The sequence below is a fragment of the Schistocerca cancellata genome, chromosome 1, assembly GCF_023864275.1.
Source record: "Schistocerca cancellata isolate TAMUIC-IGC-003103 chromosome 1, iqSchCanc2.1, whole genome shotgun sequence".
NCBI classification, from domain to species: domain Eukaryota; kingdom Metazoa; phylum Arthropoda; class Insecta; order Orthoptera; family Acrididae; genus Schistocerca; species Schistocerca cancellata.
Window position 1 is genome coordinate 937,636,451 of NC_064626.1, and position 13,306 is coordinate 937,649,756.

The 13,306-nt window shown below is 39.9% G+C and overlaps 1 protein-coding gene across 1 annotated transcript in view; it reads left to right on the top strand.

The window, feature by feature from the left end:
- The first annotated feature begins 870 nt into the window (after nt 1–870).
- Nucleotides 871–13,306, top strand: part of LOC126116196 (craniofacial development protein 2-like) — a 33,941-nt gene continuing 21,505 nt past the window's right edge. The window contains exon 1 of the mRNA XM_049915034.1: nt 871–1,713. Coding sequence (XP_049770991.1) covers nt 871–1,713 — 843 coding nt within the window. The remainder of the gene's footprint in view (nt 1,714–13,306) is intronic.

Sequence of the window (13,306 nt, forward strand, 5' to 3'; positions counted from 1 at the left end):
AAAAATCTGAACTAACTATTTGTAGTATCGTTCCCAGAACCGATCGCTGTCCTCTAGTTTGGAGCCGAGTGGAAGTCTTAAACCAGAGTCTCAGACGATTCTGCGGAGATCTGGGGTGCAAATTTCTCGACCTCCGCTATCGGGTGGAGAAATGTAGGGTCCCCCTGAATAGGTCAGGAGTGTACTACACGCAGGAAGCGGCTACAAGGGTAGCGGAGTACGTGTGGAGTGCACATGTGGGTTTTTTAGGTTAGAGAAATTCCTTCCCAGTCCCAACAAGACGCCTCCTGAGACGCGACAAAGTAGTAGTAGGCAAGATGCAGCAGGGAATAACAATATTAATGTGATAAAAGTAAACTGCAGGAGCGTCTATAGAAAGGTCCCAGAACTGCTCTCATTAATAAACGGTCACAATGCCCACATACTACTAAGGACAGAAAGTTGGCTGAAACCAGATGTAAACAGTAAGAAATTCTAAACACAGATTGGAATGTATACCGCAGAGACAGGCTGGACAGTGAAGGGGGAGGCGTGTTTATAGCAATAAAAAGTGCAATAGTATCGAAGGAAATTGAAGGAGATCCGAAATGTGAAATCATTTGGGTGAAGGTCACGGTTAAAGCAGGCTCAAACATGGTAATTGGATGTCTCTATAGGCCCCCTGGCTCAGCAGCTGTTGTGGTAGAGCACCTGAAGGATAATTTGGAAAATATTTCGAATAGATTTCCCCACCATATTATAGTTCTGGGTGGAGATTTTAATTTGCCGGATATAGACTGGGAGACTCAAAAGTTTATAACGGGTGGCAGGGACAAAGAATCCAGTGAAATTTTTTTTAGTGCATTATCTGAAAACTGAAAACAGAGCAAAATGCCTCGGACCTTTGGAGGTGATGGAGTCCCACCTCTAACTGACAAATCAGGGACTCCTAAGATACGACTTGGCAAACAAATGGTAATGAGATGGGGAGCTATTAATATCAATGGGGGCTACTCTGGGAAGAAGGTAGAGCTGACAGAGGCTGCAAGTAAGATGGGGCTGGACGTTTTAGCTGTTAGTGACATTCGGGTAAGGGGTGAGAAAGAAGAGGAAGTGGGAGAATACAAGGTCTACCTGTCAGGAGTCAAAGCAGGAATAGCACAATGGGGTGTAGGGCTTTACATCAGGAAAGAAACGGAACCCAGCGTTGTTGCAATAAGGTATGTAAACGAACGACTGATGTGGATAGATTTGACAGTGTCTAGCAAGAAAATTAGGATTGTGTCAGTATATTCGCATTGTGAAGGGACAGATCAAGATAAGATGGATAGTTTTTATGAGGCACTCAGTGATGTAGTTGTTAGACTAAAGGACAAGGACAGTGTTCTGCTCATGGGTGATTTTAACGCCAGGATTGGAAATCGAACAGAAGGGTATGAAAAGGTTATGGGTAAATTTGGAGAGGATATGGAGGCCAACAGGAACAGGAAACAACTCTTGGATTTCTGTGCCAGTATGGGCTTAGTAATCACAAACTCCTTTTTTAAACATAAGAACATTCACCGGTATACTTGGGAAGGCAGGGGAACCAGATCTGTCATTGACTATATAATAACAGATCAGGAATTCAGGAAGGCTGTGAGGGACACACGTGTATTCAGGGGATTCTTTGATGACACTGATCATTATTTAATCTGCAGTGAAATTGGGATTGTGAGGCCGAAAGTGCAGGAGGTCAGGTCCATATGTAGGAGGATAAGAGTGGAGAAACTTCAGGATAAGGAAATCAGGCACAAGTACATAACAGCGATCTCAGAAAGGTACCAGTTAGTTGAATGTAGTCAATTACAGTAATTGGAAAAGGAATGGACAAGGTACAGGGACACAGTACTAGAAGTGGCTAAAGAATGTCTTGGAACAGTAGTGTGTAAAAGTAGGATGAAGCAAACAGCTTGGTGGAATGATACAGTCAAGGCAGCCTGTAAAAGGAAAAAGAAGGCGTATCAAAAATGGCTACATACCAGAACCCAGGTAGACAGAGAAAGTTATGTTGAAGAAAGAAACAAAGCCAAACAGATAATTGCAGCATCCAAGAAGATATCGTGGGAAGACTTTGGAAACAGGTTGGAGACTATGGGTCAAGCTGCTGGAAAACCATTCTGGAGTGTAATTAGCAGTCTTCGAAAGGGAGGTAAGAAGGAAATGACAAGTATTTTGGACAGGTCAGGAAAACTGCTGGTGAATCCTGAGGATGCCTTGGGCAGATGGATGGAATATTTTGAAGAGTTGCTCAATGTAGGTGAAAATGCGATCAGTAATGTTTCAGATTTCGAGGTAGAATGGGATAGGAATGATGATGGAAATAGGATCACATTTGAGGAAGTGGAAAAAATGGTCAATAGATTGCAGTGCAATAAAGCGGCTGGGGTGGATGAAATTAAGTCGGAACTCATCAAATACAGTGGAATGTCAGGTCTTAAATGGCTACACAGGATAATTGAAATGGCCTGGGAGTCGGGACAGGTTCCATCAGACTGGACAAAAGCAGTAATCACACCAATCTTTAAACATGGAAACAGAAAAGATTGTAACAACTACAGAGGTATCTCTTTAATCAGCGTTGTGGATAAAATCTTCTCAGGTATTGTTGAAAGGAAAGTGCGAGTATTAGTTGAGGACCAATTGGATGACAATCAGTGTGGGTTTAGGCCTCTTAGAGGTTGTCAGGACCAGATCTTTAGCTTACGGCAAATAATGGAGAAGTGTTATGAGTGGAACAGGGAATTGTATCTATGCTTTATAGATCTAGAAAAGGCATATGACCGAGTTCCTAGGAGGAAGTTATTGTCTGTTCTACAATAGGAATAGGAGGCAGACTTTTGCAAGCAATTAAAGGTCTTTACATGGATAGTCAGGCAGCAGTTAGAGTTGACGGTAAATTGAGTTCATGGTTCAGAGTAGTTTCAGGGGTAAGACAAGGCTGCAACCTGTCGCCACTGTTGTTCATATTATTTATGGATCATATGTTGAAAACAATAGACTGGCGGGGTGAGATTAAGATATGTGAACACAAAATAAGCAGTCTTGCATATGCTGATGACTTAGTTGTGATGGCAGATTCGATTGAAAGTTTGCAAAGTAATATTTCAGAGCTAGATCAGAAATGTAAGGACTATGGTATGAAGATTAGCATCTCCAAAACGAAAGTAATGTCAGTGGGAAAGAAATATAAACGGATGGAGTGCCAAATAGAAGGAACAAAGTTAGAACAGGTGGACGGTTTCAAGTACTTAGGATGCATATTCTCACAGGATGGCAACATAGTGAAAGAACTGGAAGCAAGGTGTGGCAAAGCTAATGCAGTGAGCGCTCAGCTACGATCTACTCTCTTCTGCAAGAAGGAAGTCAGTACCAAGACTAAGTTATCTGTGCACCGTTCAATCTTTCGACCAACTTTGTTGTATGGGAGCGAAAGCTGGGTGGATTCAGGCTACCTTATCAACAAGGTTGAGGTTATTGATATGAAAGTAGCTAGGATGATTGCAGGTACTAGTAGATGAGAACAATGGCAGGAGGGTGTCCACAATGAAGAAATCAAAGAAAAACTGGGAATGAACTATATAGATGTAGCAGTCAGGGCGAACAGGCTTAGATGGTGGGGTCATGTTTCACGCATGGGAGAAGCAAGGTTACCCAAGAGACTCATGGATTCAGCAGTAGAGGGTAGGAGGAGTCGGGGCAGACCGAGGAGAAGGTACCTGGATTCGGTTAAGAATGATTTTGAAGTAATAGGTTTAACATTAGAAGAGGCTCCAAAGTTAGCACTGAATAGGGGATCATGGAGGAACTGTATAAGGGGGGCTATGCTCCAGACTGAACGCTGAAAGGCATAATCAGTCTTAAATGATGATGATGATGATGATGATGATCTGAAAACTATCTTGAGCAGTTAAACAGAGAACCGACTGGTGGCGATAACATATTAGACCTTCTGGTGACAAACAGACCCGAACTATTTGAAACAGTTAACGCAGAACAGGGAATCAGCGATCATAAAGCGGTTACTGCATCGATGATTTCAGCCGTAAATAGAAATATTAAAAAAGGTAGGAAGATTTTTCTGTTTAGCAAAAGTGACAAAAAGCAGATTTCAGAGTACTTGATGGCTCAACACAAACGTTTTGTCTCAAGTACAGATAGTGTTGAGGATCAGTGGACAAAGTTCAAAACCATCGTACAATATGCATTAGATGAGTATGTGCCAAGCAAGATCGTAAGAAATGGAACCTGTGACTTTTAAACTACAGAGAGGAATAGGCAAACCTTCATCTCAGGGCACAGGTAAATGCACCGACAATACATTTGGATGTTTTATTTTATGTCTAGTTTTTCTTGAATGCCCTGCAATATTTGTCAGCAGAAGTAACAATTTGAAAATGGTCTTTAGCCTCACACCAAACCATTGAAAGAGGGAATGGCGTAGCTCGACATTTTGCTTTCAGCCATTTGTTTAAAGTGGTAGTACAGGTTGTGCAGGCAATACGAGGAACAAAATTCTATTGTACTGCTAACACCACATTGATATAAAAAATTTATGCAAATTAATTAAATCGGTATTCTTCACATGTCTAGAGTAGTTTTTCTTAATTCAGAGCATCCTATTCGTCGGTGGAATCGATGGTATATAGTTTAAACAAAAGATCGCTAATAAGAAACACATGCGGTCTCCTGACACTGAAGCCCGGGTGCATCGGCAGGCCCACAAAGTAGCTACACAGCTGTCAGCTGCCCAGCGACGGACAGGTGTCCGTTCGGTACCCGCAAGCATGAGGCAGTGGCATCCCTTTCATACTTGACACCAGGGAAATTCCTGTCGAAATACGTGTTCACCTAGACATTGTTGCTGGCGCAATGACACATAACTGAGGTACAGGTCCAGTGCTGAGAGATGTTGCCGTGCTTCCCAGAATAGCACAGGGTGCATTGTTGCTAGCAATCCTAATGGGACAGCCCGTATGTCACTGAATTCATACATCAAACTGCTGCTGCTGCTGCTGGTGTGGGAGCACTGTATACCCTTTTTTCCCTGTAGATGAGACTATCGGCGGCGAAAACTATTTTCTACACCTCGGCATATTGCACTGGCAGTTGAACTCCGCAAAAGTTGTCAACAGATCATCAAATACATACAAGACTCATAAGAATATTGGGAGCCAGTAACATATTTATCAGTGTAACAACAATTAAATATTAAGATTGCTGCTTCAGTCTGGCACCGATCGCTGTACAGGTAATGTCTCCTCTTGACAGCTGTCGTTCTGGGACGAATCTCAGTATCTATAGTGCACATAATTTTCCACATAAACATCTCTCTCATACCCTCTTGGTTATCGATGCGCTGAATCTATACATCCCTCACGATAGGACACACTCATTTTCTGTTATCATGCCATGACATAAACCACAGTAACTTTGCACTGCAACATATACGCATTTCAGACAAACAGTGCAGTTATCTTTTATATCTGTACAGCACCCGAAAAAATTAGGGTATGCCTGGACTAACACCGGTTATATGTCTCGATTCTCCTCAGTCCTAGGAAATTATCTGACAAAGTCCTCGAATCAGCGCTTCTGGAAAGTGCTGCATCTTGCCTAGTTTCTCTCAAACAAGTGTTATGAAGGACAGGCATCCAGCACTATGTGCGATAATGAATACCGCACCAGCGGAAGTAATGGTTGGAAAGATATCATCGATGCAGATTGGTGTACTGTAATCAACATCACTATCGATAGAACAACAAGGAAAATGTGAGGGTACACTTAGGGGTTCTGATAACGTTCTCACCACTATGTAGAGATTCCTGATCCCAGCACAAAGGATATCTTGTGAATGAATGATTATGATTGCCTCTTATCTAATTTACCCACCGAATTACTGATGCCACCGGTGTGGAAGCACCGCCCACCTTCTTTTTTCCTGCAGACGAGACTTTCAGAGACAAAAAACTGTTTTACACAGACCGCCCATCCACCTTATCATTCTGGAAACATCCCCCAGGCTATGGCTAAGCCATGTCTCCGCAGTATTCTTTCTTTCAGGAGTGTTAGTTCTGCGTGGTTCGCAGGAGAGCTTCTGTAAAGTTTGGAAGGTAGGAGACGAGATACTGGCAGAAGTAAAGCTGTGAGGACCGGCCGTGAGTCGTGCTTCGGTAGCTTAGTTGGTAGAGCACTTGTCCGCGGTAGGCAAAGGTCCCGAGTTCGAGTCTCGGTCGGGCACACAGTTTTAATCTGCCAGGAAGTGTCTTTTCTTTTAATTCAGAAATTCCGTAAATTGTGAGCCAGTGGTATCGTGAACGTCTGGTGTCCTTGGTTATATCCATCTTCTTCCAGCATAAGTTCTAAGTCGGCTTCTTCTTGCGAATGCAGGCCGCTTGTGAACCTGACATTGAGGTGATGCATGGAAGAAAAGAAAACTTTCGTGGTTTTGTTCCAATAGTAATTATTATTCAGACAACACAAATGGCTACCACACACATCTTACAAAAAATACGTCTTCTCTATTTGAGAACTAAAGACAGAGTCTCTCCATTAATTGACAAAAAAATTGAATGAGGTTTCTCTCATTTGTTACCGCCTTCTGTCATCGTAAAATACATCTTTTGCCGATGCTTACAGCGGTCGCACTAATGGTTTTTGTCAGTGCTTTTCTTACGTACCAATACAATTGCCCCCACACTGTGTGGTGACATGCAATGGAAGCGCACAGTGTTTTGTATATATTCGTGCAGCTTAAATTAAAGTTTGTGCCGAAGGGGGTATAATGACCTTTATGCGTCGGCGTATTTCTCTTTGTATTTTTGGGTTGGATACGTCAGATTGTTTTGATTATACATTATCTTACAGATAAATTACGTACAGAATGATAGTTCACTAAGTATTTACTGAGAGCGCTGCTAGAGCAACTACATGTCCTTTTGGCAACAGTGCCAGTCTCTGTGCCCATGCGCACGAAATATGTTTTTTGAGTGTGCAACAGCCGTTAATGCTCCACACATTATTGTGTACAGTCGTTCACGCTTCCACTCCCGCTTTAGTGTCACTTTCACACTGAGTGCCGTACTGTCAAATAATTTGCTGTGGCGTGGTCTTCCATTGTGAGTGCAATGCATGTGCGTTTACTCTCCAAGAACCGATGCTGCGGCAGATAATTCACCTTTGATACGGCCCGGGAATGATCTTCTCTGTCGTATCCACATTTTCAGTGGGGTGAATACTGCATATCAACACCCGACATCAAGGTAAGTGATCCTTGCACAGCTGAAGTTTGCTGATTAATGCATCAGACGTTGCGTAGCATGACGTTACCATAATTGATTCGTTGCACTATTGCACACGCGTTTGTACACCATCATCTCTTTCGTTTTTCAGTTTGGCGTGAGAATTGTTTTTAGTCCTTAGGTTTTTTCCCTTTCTGTTAGTCTTTCAAGTTCATATTTTACATGTGGCTCGATATCCACATAAAATTTACATAAACATTTTGACATAACATTTCATGTCACAATGGCTTACATCTGAAGCTGACATTCCACCCATTTTTTGTATCAAACATAGAAAATTCTTAAATACTAAAACATTAGAAAATTTCTTCTTCAGTTACAGTACTGGTTAGTATAGTTTGTTTGTTAACTTCAAAAATTTCCTTTGTACATAAATACAAGTAACTTATTTACATTCCATTACACCGCTTTACTAGATATGCATTTAATGCATCCACATTTTATTTTCCAGTCATGCATTTGTCAGCTATGAGAGTTTAATATTTTCCTAGAGAGAAACAGAGAAAAAATTTACAACAGGATTTTACTTTACGCATTGTTGACTTAACTTCGCTTTGGCACCGCCTCCTGCATTGGGGAGGGAATAAGGAATACTATTCCACTGGTTTATGGATTACTAAGGAAATGCTATTCATCCTTTCTTCAATCACTTATCAGAGAACTCCCTTTTCATAGAACCGAAACGTATTAACGACTCATGTACTATATACCATTGTGTTGCTTCTAATTGTTTACATGTAACTTTGTGTTTGTAATGCAAAAGTTTTTGCATTACGTCATGCTTACCTCTTTATGATTATGTGGAAATGTCGTCGTTTATATTCCCATGGTACGCGATATGAACTGATCAGTTTTATTTGAGGTCACATGCCTCTGTGTTTATGTGCACATTGTAGTCACTATGTATGGGTAAATGTTTTGTAGTTGCACTGTAACGATGTATATCCTTATTCTTCATTTACTTGATGACCAAAATATACACAAAGACATACGAATAACTAAATCATTTCCTTGAGGTGTGGCCCGATTTTTCATTTGGTACCTGTAGCACTGGTCGTAAATCTCTTCTTCTGCGCTGTGTCGATGCACTGGTCACTGCAATATAAAAAACTTATAACTAACTTAAAACCTAATTATGTTTCATAGCTCATAAGCCAAGCATATACTCGGTCATCACATTCGTTTGCAGACTTTTCAGTATTTCATTCTGATTTGTTTATATATTTATTTACTTGCATTTGTATTCCTTTTATTCATTTACCCTTCAAAGAAAGTTACTTTGACATCTCTTACAGTATCTTATGCTTTTGTTAGCCAACACGTCCTGTATGTTTAGTTGTAATGATTTCTTTTAATTCTAGTTACAATATATATATTTGAGTATTCACGCAACTTCGCATGTTGATATAAATTTAATATTATATTCCTTCGTTCCCTGATAGTAAATATAGTTGTTATGTATTATTATTTATTTTGAAATTGGGCTTAATACTTGTACAGCTTCGCATTACTATTTGGTTGCGCCGTGAGTTGGCCTGTTGTCTCTTCCCTGGTACTGACGAAAACATACATTGTTGAGCGCGCACAGCGGAGTCGTATGCAGCTCCAATTTGCATTTCACTTCGAGTGAAGCTGTGTTTTTTCACTTCCTCCCAAACAAATGTTTGTCTATGCTTACAAAACAAGAAAATTAATTGAGTTTATACATATTTCATTTAAAATGCACATAATAAAATTTCTTACTTAAAAAACTATGACATTACTTATAAATATATTTTATGACAAGAAAACTGCTGTGTCATTGGGTCACTACTCGTGAAAAGCTTCAAGTCTTTGTGAGGGTGGAGACCTTTGTCTCTGCCTGTTCTTTCATATACCAACCGGTAAGTTCCAGGATAAGGTATTTTTGCAATAATATAGGGCCCTGAGTATAGTAATTACCATTTTTTGTTCAACTTACCGATCTCTTTCGATTTGGGTTGTGTTCTCAAAAGGACTCGTTTGCCTTCAGAAAAATGTGTAACTCGTTTTAACGTTTCATTGTACATTCTCTTTCTGTTTTCTGCTTTTTTCTCTAGTGTAATTATTGCTTGTTATTTTATCCTGTAAAGTTAACTCTTTAGTAGGTAATTTTGGTATGGGTGATTCCCATTCGTCAGTTTGCTTTGTGTTAAACATAAGTTCATTAGGAGTGAAACCTGTGGAAGAGTGGAGGAGATTGTTTACTATTGGCATAAATGGAGTCACGTATTCAGTCCATCATGAATGCTTATTATGAGCGTAAGTCCTTATAAATCTTCTGAATTCTTTAAACACCCTCTGCATGGGACTAGCTTCTGGGTGGAAAAAAAACGTACCAAGATGTGTTTAATGCCCTGTGTATTCATGAATTGTTTCCATTTTCTTCCTACGTGACTTTGGGTTTTCCTACTCTTCGTAAATAATCCTCTTCAATTCTCCTTATGCTGCTACTGGCTGTAGTGGTTTTGATAGCATAAAGTTTGATGCATTGTGTGCATTATCACAAAGAGGTATTATGTATCTGACACCACCTTTTGGTCCAAGATATGATCCTGCCATTCAGAGAAACCATTTCCAGTGGAGCTTTGGTTAGTATGGGGTGTAGTTCTGTAAACTTTGACATATTGGATGGTTTTGTTCTTTGGAAAATAGCACATTTTTTTGATATTTGTGAAACACGTCGTCGTAAATTAGGCAGTAACAAAGTTTGGAAAGCATGTCTGTACATTTTGTTACCCTGCAGTGCCCCCATACTTCATGTGTGTGTTTGATAAATTCTCGATATATTCCCCTGGAAGGCATACACACCAATGGTTAGAACTTTCGTGCTTCCTGCAGAATAAATCGCCTCTGCATTACTGATACCATTTATTTATTTTGTGGTTTGCACTCCAGTTAAGATTTTGTATTACTTTCTTCCACCTGTTGTCTTGCTGTTGTTATTCCCATTTGTTTCCAAAATTTTTGTAGTCTGATTTTTGTGTACTACTTTGCATCAATAATGTACAGATTTCTGAATCGTGTTCACACAGTTCACTGAACTCATCTAGTCCCTGCGGTAATCTGAATAATGCATCTCCAATAACATTCTCACTGCCCTTTATGAATATTATTTCAAAATTGAATTCCGGCAGGTACAAACACCACTCGCTAGTCTTCGGTGTAACAGTTTACATGTTAAGAGAAAAGGTAATGATTTGTGATCACAATAGACTTTGGTGCTTTTACTCCAAAGAAAATATTCAAATTTCTTAAACGACTAAATTACTGCTAAACTTTCCAGTTCTGATATGGAATATGATCTTTCCGCCTCTGATAAAGTTCTGTTGGCAAAGCTGATGACTTTGAGTACGGTGTTTCCTTCTTCTTCTGGTATCTGGAACAGATACCAGAAGGTGTCCGTGCTTAAACAAAAGTCTTTGGACATGTCAGGATGACTCAAAATGTTTGCAGATATTAATGCATTTTTAATTTTGGTAAAGTCCTCCTGGCATCTCTCATCCCATAACCAATGCTTATTCTTTCTGAACAGCTTAAGTAAGGCATCGCTATTCATAGACTGCTGTGGTATAAATTTTCTGAAAAATGAAGTTAGATATGCTTTCAATTGTTTTTTGTTCCTTGGGGGTGGACAATTACGTATAGCGTCTAGTTTCTTTGGGTCTGGTAATATACCCGGTTCTGATATGATATGTCCTAAAAGTTTCACTCGTTCTTTGCCAAAGTTAGATTTCTTTAGATTTGCTGTTACTTTGTACTTTGTAAATCTCTGAAATACCTTTTCTATTATACTGATGTGTTCTGCCCAAGCTGATGTGGCTATTAACATATCGTCATCATAAATGGTAACTTTACTGAGCAATTCAGGCCCCAAGACCTTGTCCAAGGCTGATATAAATACACCTGCACTAATGTTTAAGCCAAAGGATTAACTTGAAATTCATAACTCCTGCCATTGCAGACAAATGCTGTGTATTTTCTACTCTCCTCGTGTAACTTTATTTACCACTAAGATTTTTCAAGGTCGAGGGTGCTGAAATAGTTGGTGTTATGAAATTTTAGTAATTGTTCATCTAAATTATATGGTTTTGTTCTTACTGGTAATGGCCTTTTGTTTATGCCTCTAGCATCTAAGATTAGTCATTCTGATCCATCAGGTTTCCTAACTGGTAGTACTGGGCTGCAATATGGAGAAAATGATGGCTGTATGATTCCTCATTGGCACATTCTATTAATTTCCTGCTTAACTGCTTCAAGCTTTGCCCACGGTGTGGCGTAAGACATAACACAAAATGTTTCATGAGGATAGACATTAAGTTTATGTTCATAATCTTCGATTACTCCTGGATTCTTATTAAAAACACTTGCATATTTAAAAAGTAAATCGTTCACAAAATACACGGTGGGATATGAATACTGTACAGTGAGTGACATCGGGTTCTGGGTTTACTTTGTCATACCTCTCCGGTGTGGTAATCAGGCTGATAAAAAATCTTTGGTCTTTCACAAAGAAATGGCACTTACCATTACCTATGTCTATTTGAGTTTTGTATGTTCTAAATGTGTCCATACCAATCGAGCAGTTCACTATAAGTTTCTCTACTTTTAAAAAATTACACTGCACAGAAAATTGTTCAATGTTCACAGTGATAAGAGCGTGGTGTTTTACAAATTTGGTTTTGCCGCCTGTAGCAGTTTGTACTTTGCAGTTTTGCCCCAGCAGAATAGGAGATTTATTCCGTCTTTTTAATTCAGTGAAAAATGCTTCAGACATTAAATTAGTCGTAGACCCTGTATCAAGTATTAACTGTGTGTCTATACCAAACATTTTCGCTCTGATTACTGCTTGCACGTGTTCTTCCAGTGTATTTTTCGCCGGTTTTAGTTCATGTGGGTATAGATCGTCTTTTGTGCCTCCTTGTTCATCGAATCGTACGAAACATGTTTGCAAATCTGGTTTGCCCCCATCGCTTATAAGGTCTATAGTATGGGGCTCAACTACGGCCGATTCGGGTTTTCCTGCGGTGTACTCTGATCTACTTTGGTACACGGGACAACTTCTGTCAGTTGTACTGTGTAATTGTTTCTCCAATTTGAATCATTACCAGCTGGTGACATACTTTCTCGTGTGTTCACATGGTTGTTGTGAAATGTTGCCGTATTGTGATTTTGCTGCGCAGAGGCTGGCTGCGGTACGACGTGTTGTATGTTATTGTTGTTGCCGCGCGCCGGCCACCGATGCGGCTGACTGTTTTCATTTACACGCGGTGCATAATTTTGAGAGGAGGGATTGAAATTAACTTGTGGATGGTAATCGTTCCTGTTATACGGAAAGTTTTGTTTAAATCTCTCGTTCCTACCATATCCATTATCACGGTTAATGTATCCTTGCGGTTGGGTGTACCAGCTTTGTTGTGTGTCGTTTCTGGCTTTTTGTATTGACCATTCAAGTTATGTTGTTGTGGTGTTTGGCTGTCTGGTGCCCTATTTGTTACTACTTTCTCTTCATATATTAGGTCTATTGAATCTAAAATGGATAGAAATATTCTGTGTCGTGCTCATGTGTAGTAATTCATTTTTCACGAATGTGTGATGGCAAACGACTTTTTAAAATTTTTGAAACATCCACATCAGAAATAGGATTCGTCAAGTAACGTATTTTGTTGATATACTTCTCAAAATATCTTCACAAGCTACCATATTTGCTATTAAAAGGGGCGAGGTTAAAAACCTCTCACCTAAGTCTCTCCCTTGCGGCTTCGGACCAATATTTGTTAAGAAATGCCCGTTCAAATTGTAAATATGTGGTACAACGCTCAGCTTTCTCGGTCGCCCACAAAAGTACATCACCTTGCGTGTACCCAACAACAAACCTGATCTTTTGTGCTTCCGTCCAATTTCTAGGAAACACATGTCGAAAAGCACTAATAAACTCAACAGGATTCATCTTATTACCTTCACTAGTA